Source organism: Heterocephalus glaber, unplaced genomic scaffold (genome assembly GCF_053883595.1).
Source record: "Heterocephalus glaber isolate CG9 unplaced genomic scaffold, H.glaber_assembly_v1.0 deba00000347, whole genome shotgun sequence".
NCBI lineage: Eukaryota > Metazoa > Chordata > Mammalia > Rodentia > Bathyergidae > Heterocephalus > Heterocephalus glaber.
Window position 1 is genome coordinate 48584755 of NW_028258143.1, and position 13707 is coordinate 48598461.

At 43.4% G+C, this 13707-nt stretch overlaps 1 protein-coding gene across 5 annotated transcripts in view; it reads left to right on the plus strand.

Moving 5' to 3' along the window:
• The first annotated feature begins 4439 nt into the window (after positions 1-4439).
• Cers6 (ceramide synthase 6) overlaps positions 4440-13707 on the plus strand; it is a 299942-nt gene continuing 290674 nt past the window's right edge. Inside the window, exon 1 of one of the 5 annotated variants that reach the window (XM_004857610.4) lies at positions 4440-4832. In XM_004857610.4, the coding sequence (XP_004857667.1) occupies positions 4663-4832 (170 nt within the window). In that variant the 5' untranslated portion in view covers positions 4440-4662. Of the gene's footprint in view, positions 4833-10820; positions 11525-13707 lie in introns of those variants that run through there. The other 4 variants (XM_004857611.4, XM_087199926.1, XM_087199919.1 and 1 more) reach the window with 4 other exon arrangements.

Consider the following 13707-nt stretch of genomic DNA (forward strand, 5'->3'; position numbering starts at 1 on the left):
CTCAAATGCCAAGAGGACTCTGTGTCTCTGACTTTCACTTAACTCTACAGGTCTGTTTTATTCTCTCTGGGGGCAGATTGGCTTCTGCTTTTTCCAGCTGTACCGTGAAGTAGAGGGGCCTTAATGTTTGAAATCCTTGAGTCCAAGTGTCCATAGAAGGATGCCCTGATCTGATCAATACACCCAAAGAAGGACTTTAACTGCTATGTCGGGCCAGTCCCTGGATCAATGAAGACTGGTCAGATATGGAAAGATAGTTCACTCGATTGGGTTTCCAGGGTAACCATTCGGCTGGAAGATGGTGGGACGGGGCCCTTGCCTGATGGAGGCCTGCTATTCCAATAAAAGACTAGATGTTTGCTCTGCGACACCGGGGCACAGAGGTCGATAGTGTGCAAGCCTTTCCCCATAGCTCATCTCCTGTGAGTTTCATGATGAGTGCCACAGGCAAGAGAGACACTATTATTAGATAAACTACATAGGAGGGCATTAATATGCTCTTAGAAACTAAGCGACTTGTGCAAGAATCCCAGATAATTACTAGTATCTCCTTCCACGGCCCAATGAAATCCATCTTTCAAAAGGTTCCTGAAATCCCTCCACTGTCTTAGAATTGGGTGAGTGGCAGAATGGCAGCACTGTCCTCTGCTTTCCTATTACTTTCGCTTCTCTAGAAAGAAAGTTCCAGGGAAATGCAGTTTCAGGGAAAAGGGAATAAGGGACAAGAAGAGTGAGACAGAAAGAGAGGGAGAAGAAACATGGGGGCATGACTAACTGAGCTCACCACAACTTTGAAATAAGCCAATTGACACCACTGCATGTTTTTGGAGAGGCCTCTGTATTCCAGGTCCAGGGGAGGGAAAGGAGTAAAAATGTATCCTAAGGCTTCCACTGTCTGTTATCAAAGTTCAGGCTCTTGGGCGTCAACTCACCAACACTTAATGCAGTCCTACTTGAGGACACAGCAGCAGCTCCTAGATAGCACAGAAGCCCTGGGGTAGGAGGCCAGGTTATACTGGAGGAAGGGATGTGAGCGCATGAGCTCTGCAGGGGCTAGGCGGTACCATGACATGAACTTCTGCCACAAAAGGTGATAGGCCTTAACAAATCTCCTCTCCAGGGCTACAAGAATGCAGTTGAAGTGATCTGAATGCATCTCCCACACGGCCTTCAGTAGCAGTGAGCAGCTGACCACATGGTCTGAAGTGACGCTGATGACATTTTCTCCTCAAAGATGACTCACTTCAATGACACCCACACTCCCACCCCAGAACAGACCAATTCCCTATCCTATGTGTAATATTATCACATTATTCTTTTTTTTTTTGGTACTGGGGATCGAACTCAGGACCTTGCACTTGTGAGGCAGGTGTGGCATCACTGAGCTAAATCCCCAGCCCCACATCATTCTTAATATGAGTCTAACGTGGATATATACACACTGAACACAATTATTCAGGCTTTTTCTCTCCTGGAGAAGTTCATTGAGGTTAGAGTAAAGTTTATTCATTCATTAATCAATAGTTAATTGGAGACCTACTATGTGCCAGGCACCTTTTAAGTACTGCAGATATAAGAGTGGATAAAATAGACAATTTTAACTTTTTCAAGCTTATACTTGTGTGTGGGTGGGTGGGGGAAGCAGTAAGTACAATACATGTTGTGTTGATGGTGAAGAATGCTTTGAAGAGCGAGAGTAGTAGATTATCTAGTGTGACAAAGGAAGGGCTCACTATGACATTAAAGAAAAAACAGACATGAACATTTAGGGGAAAGGCATTCCAAAGAGAAGGAAAAGCAAGTGCAAGAGCTTTAAGACATGGCTCGTGTGTTCCAGGAAGGGCAGGGAGGCCAGCAACCAAAGCAGAGGGAGAGGAGAGAGCCAATGAGGTCAGAGGGAATATGGAACCAAGTATCTTAGGACACTCCAATGACTTTGACTTCCACTTGGGGAAGGATGGAGAAGCAGGTCTTTAAGTTCTGAAGTGATCTGACTCACATTTCAACAGGATCACTCTGCCTGACAATAGACTGCAGAGGGTCAAGTCTAGAAATGGGGAGGTAGAAGATTACTAGGGAAACTCAGGTGAGAAATGCTGGTTGTGTGGATCTCACAGTAGATGAAGAGGTGCTGAGAGATGGTGAGATTTTTTTAAAATGACGTTGACAGGATTTGTGATGATTAGAAAAGGAATTAGTGAGAAAAAGAAGGGGAAGAATGACTGTTTTTGGTCTGAGTGAGGACTATGGAAGACACAGGTTTTTGAGCGATTCGTAGTTTGGCCATAAGATGGTGGCATTGTTGAGCCACAATGGATTTAGGAGGCTGTAGTGCAGTGTTCATGAGAAGAGATACAAATATGGGGGCTATAAGTGTGTCATTGAAAGCTATCAAAAGCCTTGGAAATGGGTGAGATCACCAAGAAGATGAGTGCAGATGGAAATGTCATGAGGACAAAATACTTTTAGGAGTTAGGAAGGTGAGGAGTAACCAAGAAGGAGATTGAGCAGAAGTGGCCACGAAGGAGGAGAAGAAACAGAAGAATGTGGTTTCTGGAAACCATGATAAGAATGTTTTATGAGGAATGGACCAGGTAGACCAAAAGCTTCTGATGGGGGGTAGAGAAGTTTACTGCAATGGACTGAGTGTTTATATCCTCCTCAAATTCTTATGTTGAAAGCCTAGCCTTCAATAGGAAGGTATTTGGGGAGGTAATTAGCTTATGAGGGTGGGGCCCTCAAAATGGGATTAGTGCTTTGGTAAGAAGATACAGGAGCACTTGCTTCCTCTCTGCTCCCTGGCATGGGAAGACAGCCATCCACAGATAGGAAGAGAGCCCGTATCAGACACTGAAACTGCCAGTACCTTGATTTTAGACTTTCCAGACTCCAAAAGTTTGCACAATAAATGTCAGTTGTTTAAGCCTCCCAGTCTAAGTAGTCTGAATCAAAACCAGACCTGACTTTTGTGTTTAGCAGCATGGAGCTCACCAGTGACCTTGCAGTTTCAGTAGTGTAGTAGAGGAGGCAAACGCCAAGGAAAGCTCAAAAGAGAACCAGAGGAGAGAAATTAGAGGCAACAGATAGGCCATTCTTTATAGTTTTGGGGTAAAAGGGAGGAAGGAGAAGCAAGTGGTAAGTGAGTGGAGGGAGAGGAGGGTAAACAAAGGCCTTGTGTGCGTGCGTGCGTGCGTGTGTGTGTGTGTGTGTGTGTGTGTGAGAGAGAGAGATATGCTTATTGTAAAGGTCCGGCAGAACTTACTGGGAGGACTAAGCAGAAAATGAATGATAGTGAAAAAAATGAGCAAAGTATTCCCTGGAACTTGGTCAACAAAGGGAAGGGCGTTAATCTACATGTAGTTCCTGTATCAAAGGAGAAATGTAAGGTGTGGGTAATGCCGGAGTTACACCTCAAAGACTTCATGCATTAAAAGGCTTTATATGGATGTAAAAGGCAGAAATAATGACCTTGGGTACTATACAGTTTGTGGGCCCTAGCCTGTGCTCCTCAGGCACTGGTTCCCTGCTCTGCTTTCTGGAAGTCACACGCTAAAGCAGCTTTGTTCGGCCATGCCTTCTGCCTGGATGTTCCAGTCTTGGCGCCAGCTGACTATAGACTGGATTGCCCCCAAACATGAGGTAAATCAAAGCGTTTTCTCCTCTAAGTTGTGTCTGATATTGTGTCCAGCAATCGGAAAGCTGACTACTACAAACTGCCAAAACGTGGTCCAGCAGCACTTAAGAGTTTAGTGGGAAGCAGTTTTAAGAATGCTGCAGTTGCTATCATTATCATCACTGCTATCATCAAATAGTAATAAAGAGCAATTAAGTGCCTAATTTCTTGTAGCGCCTCGAAAGTTAAAATAAAGGGCTTTGTTATCCAGTGCTCCTGCGTTAATGGGAAGCAGTAGTATAAAAAGGTCGGAAGGTCAAAGATGGGGAAAGACAGGGCAGGAACAGAGCCAGAAGTCTCTTGCCCAACCACCCTACCCCAGTAGGGCAGGACCATCTTTTCCCTCCTACTTCTGGCTCCTTTGCCTCTGCTGCCCCTACTTCTCCCTTTGCTGTCCGCTCTCAGCTCAGCGCAATGCTGGCTCTGAAGCTCAGCCTTGGCTCCTATCGCCACTGCCCCAGGGCGCAGGGAAAGCGGATGAGAGCGCTTAAACTCCAGTGGGGCAGAAGCCAGCGTTCTGAGCATGTGCGAGCAAACTTGGGGGCTGGGGCGGAATTCGGGAGCCCACTGCAGGTCTCCCCCGCGAGCGCTCCGCAGGAGCACGGGGAGCCCAGGGCCGCAGAGCACTCTCGGGAGCGGGGCCCTGCGCCCAGGGCGCACGACTGCGCCCTGCCCTCCGGGCGTGGGCGAGCCGGCCGCGTGTGCCTGGCTGCTTGACGCGGGGACGAGCCAATCAGGGCGAGCGGCCTGGGCTGCCATGTGACAGACGAGGCGGCCCCTTTCCCAGCGCGGCCAGAGGGAGGAGAGAACCGGGGTTCGCCGCGAGCCTTCGAGAGCAGCGGCCGCGGAGGTAGCGGCAGCGGCGGGCGCGAGTGGCGGCGGCGGCGGCACAGGCTCGGGGGCCAGCCAGCCGCGCATCCTCGGGCGTCCTGCGCAAAGGAGAGCTCGGCGGGCCTCGGGAGCCACGGGAGAGGAGTGGACAAAGCAAGATGGCAGGGATCTTAGCCTGGTTCTGGAACGAGAGGTTCTGGCTCCCGCACAATGTCACCTGGGCAGACCTGAAGAACACGGAGGAAGCCACCTTCCCGCAGGCTGAGGACCTCTATCTCGCCTTCCCCCTGGCCTTCTGCATCTTCATGGTGCGGCTTATCTTCGAGAGGTAAGAAGGGCTGGAGCACCTCCCCTCCCCCTGCGCCACACACACGCACGCACACACACACTCCCGCGCACACGCACACTCGGGTGCTCTGTAGCACACGCTCCCGCGCCTCCCGCGTTCGCAACTCCCAGCCTTTGGGTTCGGGGGAGGGGGCGGTGACCCGCCCGCCCGCCCGCCCGCCCCGAGCGCTTCCCGGGAGCCGGAGAGAGTCTGGCTGCATCCCGCAGTCTTCCCTGGCCGGCCCTGCCCTCCTCGCGGAGAGGGCTGGCAGACAAAGGTGAGCGGCGGCCGCGGGACGCGCGGCACCCGGCGGGCTCAGCCTCTCCATCGGCGCCGCACTCCGCGAGGAGGGCAGGGCTTCCCCGCCGGGGCTCGCCGCCACCCACCTGACCGCGGGAACTCGGGACGCGCCCGGGAGGAAGCAGCAACCGCGGATGCTTCTGGCCTCCACACCCCCGCGTACAGATCGGTGGGACTGTGCCGCAGAAAAATTCATCAGGGACTCGGGGCTTCTGGTCGCTGTTTGGTTTCTCGCCGTCACTCTGAGCGTCAGACCCTCAGTCTTGGGAAATAGTTGACAGCACTCCACGTCCGTAGCGGTTTCTTTAAAAGAGGTTAGGATAGGGTGCCTTCACATCCTGCAAAATGATCGTATGAAATCGGTAGTTGTGCCTTGTGAATAATCAAACTTATTTTGAGTGCCAGAATATACTTAAAATAATTTAAAGAATTGTCATAATTTTTGATGCAATTCCTCAGTTTGGTTAGATATTTCCATTGCATCACGAACAAACTTGTGTCAGTCTCATTGAGCCAGCGTTAGTCTAGACTAGATTTTGCCTACCGTGCGTTCTCCGGATGCTTCGATATTGAAACAAAACCGAGAGGGCGGTACACACTTCAGTCTTTTTCTTAACCGAAAACATCACCTTCCCCTTTTTTTCTCCTCCCTCCACATTCAATAGGAAAGGCTGAATTTCTTAAATCACAAATTCCCACCCCCAGGCTTGGGGATGTAGCTCAGCAGTGGAGCGCTTGCCTACTAGCTCTTGTGAAACCCTGAGTTCGATCCCCAGCACCGCAAAATAAAACCCACGAATGAGCACTTCCCCTCCACACTGCTTCTTGCCCCCAACTCGCCTTTGTTTTGTTTCTTAAGCTTTCACTCTGTTTCTTGTTTGCTGTTTCTGTAGCTTACTATTACTCCTGGAGATGGCAGAATATATCTTTTGTACCATGGGAACAAAAAGTTTCCTTTGTTTAAGGAAGGTGTATTTTTCTGCGGACAGTATTGTTGCTGAAGAACTAAGTCAGCTGAACTACTGAAATTGACATGCACAAAGAAACAGACTAAAAGACGTATTTTAAAGTGACTGAGATCCCATACAGATATGTCATTGATCCTAGCCAGTGCTGACATAGTGAAAAAGTGGGTGTGTTTGCAGATGTAGAGTTGTCTACAACAAATGTTTACTTACAGAAAATAGGAAGTCCTGTCTCATCTTGCAGTCTCCCCAAAGACAAGTGCTCTCTCTCAGGAACAGCAGGTTGCTTTGCATTAACATGTTGTAGCACAGATCACATGCTGAATGGTATCTGATAAGTCTGCCTGATAAATTCTGGCTGGATTCACCTTCATAGAGCTAATGCCTTTGAAGGCAGTCTTCAGCCTTTTCTTTTGAAGAACAAAAGCATAGCAGCTGGAGAACTCTGTTTACTTTTTTTTTTTTTAGTACCTGGAATCGAACTCAAGACCTTGGGCTTGCGAGGCAGGCAACGGAACCACTGAGCTAAATCCCCAGCAGCTGGAGAACTCTGCAGAGTGTTCTGTAGAGAACTCTATGCTGAATGTCATTTTCCTGACATTCCTCTCCATGCTGATGCCAGGCTGTTCACTGGGTTGGAAAACAATTGTAAGAAGGGGCTGGGAATTTAGCTCAGTGGTTCCGCCGAGGACCAGAGTTCTATCCCCAATACCAAAAAAAAAAAAAAAAAATTGTAAGAACCCAGATAGCTTTGTACTTAGACTCACTCAGTCTTAACAAACACAAACACAAAACAGAACACTGTCTTCCTTTGCGTGATCCTGTGACTTGACTTGCTATTCTCAACTCTGAGGCACAGCAGACGTCCTCATGTTGATATGTAGAGTTGGTTTCTTTCAGCCCATTGAGCCAAATAGAAGAGATATAGTGTTTTGTATGGGAAATGAAAGTTGATGATTACTGCTCAGAATAATAATCTAATAAGGCACATATGCCACAGAATGCTCCTGGCTTTTGGAAGCATGTCTACGTTGTTTCTTCCCATAGTAGGGATAGCTCTGTTTTAACCATTCAGACTCTTGATTCTCTGAAAACCTCAGGGTATAGTTGTATCCAGAGTTAGAAATTCTGCGTTTCTCTCCTCAAACCTCAGTGACATGTTCTAGGCTCCAGCCTGTGGCCTCATCTCCATGGCCTGAGTCACCATGGACCTGAATCAGTGTAGTTGCACCAACCAAAAATGTTATTAGATGTAAGGCTCACTTTAAGCACTTTGAACACAAACACAAATCATTTTCTTTTGCAGTGTTCTGTAATGATCAACATTATTTAAATCTGCCTGCTGCGAATCCCTTTGTAAAATGAAATGCTTCTGTAATAGGAATGATTCCCTAAAGATTTTATTTTTTATGATTCTGTTGTTATTTATTTCAAAGCTGAGAACATATTAGAAAATAATGTGATTATCCAGGATCTTTATTTTCCATTAAGTGAGGCCAGTAATGCCTCTGTTGAGGCTAGAACTGTAGATTTGAATGCCTTCTCAGTTTTGAGTGTTTTTCTCTATGCAGAAAAATACTAGTGAGTTGACTGAGTTGGGCTTTGCCCAGTTGAACAGCCCTGTCTTTTTGTTTTCACCGCTGTTGGGGTGTTGACAGCAGAGGCACTAGTGGCCAGAACATGCCCGTTACAGCAGCATATGGACAGCAATATGGGAGCCCAGCATGGCTGGCTAAAAACAGAGCAGCCTAAGGTCAATCAATGGCTTTTGTGGCTCAGTCTGTGAATAGCCCAGATCTTGCTGGTTTCTATTTTCTTTTATTAATTTTTATTTTTATCAGTACATGTTTGCTGTACAAATGATTACATTCATTATAGACATTTGGTACATGTACATAACGCATCTTAATTCTTGGTGTTTTTTAGCAACCTTTACACTGCACTTACCTCTTGGTAGGGACTACTATAGATACTACTTGATTGACAGTAAGATATCTGTTTAAAAAACTAGATGGTTTCTCATAGAATGAAAATTGTAGTTATGCCATTATATTAAGTTGATGACTGGATGACAGAGTACCAAATGTTATTTAATAATGTAGCATTACCATCTAATTAATTTTTTGATTTAATGCTTGTTCAGGCTCAGTAAACCATACTTAGGAATTGTATAAAAATGCATTCTCCAACTTCACTTTTACAAAAAGATGTTTGACTTGTGATATTTACATATGTGGAATTAAAAGTCTGCTGAATCCCTGTTTGGGAAGAAAAATTCTTTGTGTTATTGTTATCAAAGGTAACTTTTACTGTACTTTTTTCTTTGTGGGCTTAGAAGAGAGTGATGTAAAAAGTATTGATTGGGAATCAGAACACCCAAGTTCCAGTCAAAACTTACTTCAAGTGGGGGCAGCCTCCTAGTTTATCCTGCTTATGTTCTCATTTATACGGTGAAGCAAATGGCCATCATAATCTAAGGTTCTCCCCCCCCATTCTCTGATTTCTATGGGTCCTAGGTATTTGAAGCTTAATAATTACTATCTCATGAGACTTTGAAGCAGGTTAAATATCATGTTTTGGCTGGCAGAAATAAACCCTCTCAGAATAAAGGGTTTTTTTCATAGAAACATTCTAGTCAATAGTTTTGTTTTTAGTATTTTTAAATGTGTTTTGAGTAAAAATAATCATTTGGACTGTTATCATATGTCCTCCAAAAAGTTACAGTATTTCAGAATAACCAACCATAAAGATCCTTCAAAGAAAACAGTTCCTTCCTTTCCTCCAACCTTTTTTTTTTGATGGAACCCAAAGTAGGCCTGACACCTGACTGGGCAAGGAGTGAGTAGTTCATTCCTGACAGGGTGACTCTTAAAATGCCAAGCTATGTGAGGAGAGTGGCATACTACAAGGGGCTGACACCAGTCTAGCCTGGGACATTCAACCCCAGAACGATCTGCTGTTCCCAAACCTTGAAGGAACAGCATTGTCTCAGCTGTATTAGAGGGAATGTCTGGCCAGTGGGCTTTTTATGATTTACCTCCTGTCTTTGAGGGGAAGGGGAAGGGAGACAGGAAAGGATGAAGAGAGAAGGGGAGAAGAATGGGGTGGGAGGGGATTATTAGGTGAAGTTCATTACTGAAGGTTGTTCTTATTATAATAAAGAGATCATTATTCTCAGATATATTTCAAAAGTGTTTGGCACAATTTGCAAACAGATATGACTTTCTCATGCAGTCACTACAATACGTTAATCTCTGTAAATGTACCTCAGATTATTAAGTGATGGTGAGCTTCAGATTAAAACTATGGACACCTGCTTTGCTAGAGACTGGTTTAAGAGGCAGTAGTTGGGTTTCACATTGGAGTAGGTTGCCTCCTACAGTTTCTGGCTGGGCTAAAAAAATGTATCACAACAGATATCCTGTTGGAAAACAACCTGAAATGAAAGTGGTGGTATTCTTTGTGGAACTTTAGTACAATCTTTTCATGTAGCCAAATAAAAGTTTTGCATTTGCAGGGGATGGTCGTGTAGATATTTGTAATAGGTTGATTTGAGGGTAAAGGGGCATACTTTACTTTTAATGAACTGTGCCTTAATGTGGTAGAGGAGGTAGGCGAGACAACTTTGTGATAGATGGTTTAATGGCATTCCACAGTGGGAAATTAACATCCTCAGTTCACTTAGGACTTTTCCTTGAGGATATCTGATCTCTGTGTGCAAGATAGGTAGTTTTCTCCTAGATTGCCAGTCCTAAGGCTTTTCAGAAGTGGTTCATCTATCATGGGGAAGGGTGGGTGACAATGGAAAAGAAAGGAGTTTCAGGTCACTTTCTTCCATCAGCATGTCAGACACCTTCCTCAAGTATTTTACTCACCTGATTAAACCTTGTTGGCCAGTGCTGGAAATTAAGTGAGAATTTAAATGTTTATTAAATACACTTAAATTTCTTTTTCCATCACTAAGCAAATCCAGATTTTTTAAACACTGTATTATTAATTTCTTTTTCTTTTTTTTTTTTTTCTGGCACCGGGGATCGAACTCCTCGGGTCCTTGTGCTTGTGAGGCAGGTGGTGGAACCACTGAGCTAAATCCCCGGCATTATTAGTTTCCTATAAAGCACAACTCTCAAGATTTTATTTTTTTCTATCCTATCTTCTTTGGGCCATTTCTTAAAATGCTTTTGAGTCAGGATACTGGAGTTCCAGATTTTATTTGATAGGAATAGTTGTGTCACTTAATGTTTTTAGGAATTGTTTTTCTTTCTTTTTTTTTTAAGTCTTAAAAGATTGCCTCTTACACTACAACCATCATTCTGTGTTAGAGATATCCTGAGAAGTTTTATTGCTAAAATTTTATTCTTTGATTTCTTTTTCCCCACTGTTCAAATTGATTTTAAAAGCTTTTTTTGGGTCACTCTTTCCTGACACCATAATTTTATTATCTGCTGTAAATACTTATGCTATAGCATGATTGAACACAAGATGGTGATTCTCACAATGTATTTTGGGGGTTTCTTGTTATAATGCCATGAATGCCTCACCAGTCACTGTAACCTGGTATTCATTTTTTGATTTGTTTTATGTTTGGCTACTATAATAATTGACATTTTAAGTGAGTAACTTTCTAAATTTTGGAAATAATAGAAACTAATAGTTATTCTCTAATGAGTTTATTACTTGGTTTACTTAATTTTGTTCTCCCTTATCCCCTATGAGATACTAATTTTTACCTAATTTTACAGATGAAACTAAAGATTGAGAATTTAGGAAATATACATATCCTTATATAGATTAAAATATTAATGCAGACACTTTAAACTATATTTCTTGATCTAATAATTTTGGTGATCTCCTAGTTCAAAGCAAATATCATGAACCACATATATAGTTTATATGCAGCCTTTTCCACTTAATGATATAGTCCGAGCATTTTCCATGTAATTAAACTGACTCAAAAATATTTTCACTGACCACATTATTGTACACCAGTGATGGTGAACCTTTTACAGCTCTCGATGATACAAGCAGACTGCTGTGTCCATTTGCCACAGGTTTGCCACCACTGTTCTACACTACATGTATACCATACTTCACTTACTCAGTTCCCATAATTTTGTTGGACATTTGCGCTGTTTATGTGTATAAATCTCTCCGTTTCTTTTGATTTCCTAAGGAACATGTGATGGTTAATCTTGATAGTCAACTTGATTGGTTTGAGAAACACCTAGGAAATAGCAGAGGACACTTGTGGATTTGTCTGGGAAGATGTTTCCAAAGAAGATTGGCAAGTGACACAGCAAACTCATGGGAGATGCTCAGCCTGAATGTGGCAGCACCATCCAATAGGCTGGGGTTCCAGGTGGAACAAAAATGGAAGAAGTCAGTCAGCACAGGCTCTTTAGCCCCCTCACCTTCCGGGCTGCTGAGGTGAGCAGCTTTTCTTCCATGCCCTTCCACCATGTGTTTTCTACCTCACCATAGGCCTAAAGCAATGGAGCCAGCCTACCATGGACCAAGCCACAAAGGATAAATATATATTTTTTTTGGTGCCGGGGATCAAACTCGGGACCTTGTGCTATCGAGGCAGGTGTCGAAAACACTGAGCTAAATCCCCGGCCCCAGGATAAATATTTTAATGTTCTTGACAGATACAAGTTGCCAAATAGTTCTCTAGAAATCCTGTACCCATTTGTAAATTCTTATCAGGATGCAGATTATCATTGAGGAAATTTTTCTGTGAGAGTTGAAAAAAATGTTATTGTTATAATAATATGATTGTGTTTTTAAGTTACTCATGATTGAACTTACTTAAAATACTTATTAATCACTTGTATTTCACTTTCTCTTGATTCATTTATATTTTTCTATTCAGATGAAATGAGGAAGAATAACAATAGTTATTATACTGTATCATTATCTTCAAATTAGTTACTCAGAGTACAAGACATAAACCAAAAATGCTCTTATAAAAAAGAAACAGACAGGGCTGGGGATTTAGCTCAGTGGCCCCGCACCTGCCTTGCAAGTACAAGGACCTAAGTTCGATCCCTGGTACCAAAAACAAAACAAAACAAAAAAACTACTAACACAAAAAGAAACAGACAATAACACAAATCTTTCTTTTCATCACGAGGGTTTATCTTTACAGTATTTATTTGTGTCCTATTCCTACTTTTGCTTTTATGACCTCAAAATTTCCTGTGGGTTTTTGTTTGTTATCTGTTTTTTTGTTTTTTGTTTCTTTGGCAGGGGTGGGCTTGAAAATACACAAATGATTTTTAATTACATGTTTTTAATAACATTCCTGCACTAGGTAATCTCTTTCACTGTGTGACCTAGGACTAACTTTTGTTTGTGACTTACCTTTGCCTACGTAAATGTCACATCTTATTTTTGAGATTTTTTTTCAGGTTATTAAGCTATTGTTGCTATCCTGGTGTTTCAATTGAGAGTGTATTTTCTTCTTTTGTTCCATCACTCTCTCTCCCTCCATCCCTCCCATCTCTTTCTTTTTTCTCTTCCTTCCAATTGTCATGGTGCAGACTCCTTAAAATCATGGGGAAGTCTGCACGCCAGAGGAACAGCAAAGAGTTCAGGATGGGGGAGGAACTACAGAAAACAATCTAAAATCTTGTGCAGGGACATAGCTGGGCCAGTATGAGGAAAAGCTGCCAGCTCGTCTGGGTGGCTCTGTAGATCCTTGTAATAGATCACCATTTCAAAGCAGAATGAAGTGACTTGGTCATTTAAACAGAGTGGCAGTTTGGATACAATAGCTGGAATGAAGGAAAAATTAGAAGCAATCAGTCATTCAGGCACTATGGAAATTAGGAGAATATAAGGGCTTTGTGTTTCAGAGGGTGGATATCTTTGAGCGCTTGGGCAGGCCTTATGGTGCCAGAGCATTTAAATTACATTCGTGTTTTGTGTGTTCATTGTAATTAATTAGAAATGTATATTCCTGGCTAGAATTAAAAGGAACGCGGATGGGTATCAGGAAGATTATAGAAGGTGGGTGTAAATCCAAACATTGCCCCTTATTGGCTTTATGAAATTTGGTGCCCTCACTTGGAAAATGGGAAGTATGCCTGCATAGTACTGGAGGACTCTATGGGAAACCGTTGAAAGGGGACTCAATAAAAACTGGGTTTTAAGAGTGCACGCTCTGTAGGACATAATTGATACCATAGTGTGGTATGTAGCACCTACTTGAGAAAGAATGTTCTGTAATGTGATTTAGTGTGTAGTGGGGGGGCACTGCAGGCCATGGGAGCAGCTCATGGAGGCTGTAGGGCCTGGTTGTATGTTTGATCTTGGAACTGGAGGATTTACTTGTTCCATAAAAGAGTAACTATTTAGAGTGTTAGACAGCCTTGAGACACCATGATCTCTTCAGCACTGTGCCTATTTAGGGAGGAGGATGTGTCGAAGCCTTTTTTCTCAGTGTTCATAATGTGTATTTATACCAGGAACCCATTTCTATTTGTTTTCAGAAAACTATTTCTAATAGTGAAGGTTTTCTTTGGGTAGGGGGCTGGGGATTGAACCCATGCTAGCTAAGTGCTCTACTTTTGAGTTATGTTCCCAGCCCTTTTCCAAATTAGTTTTTA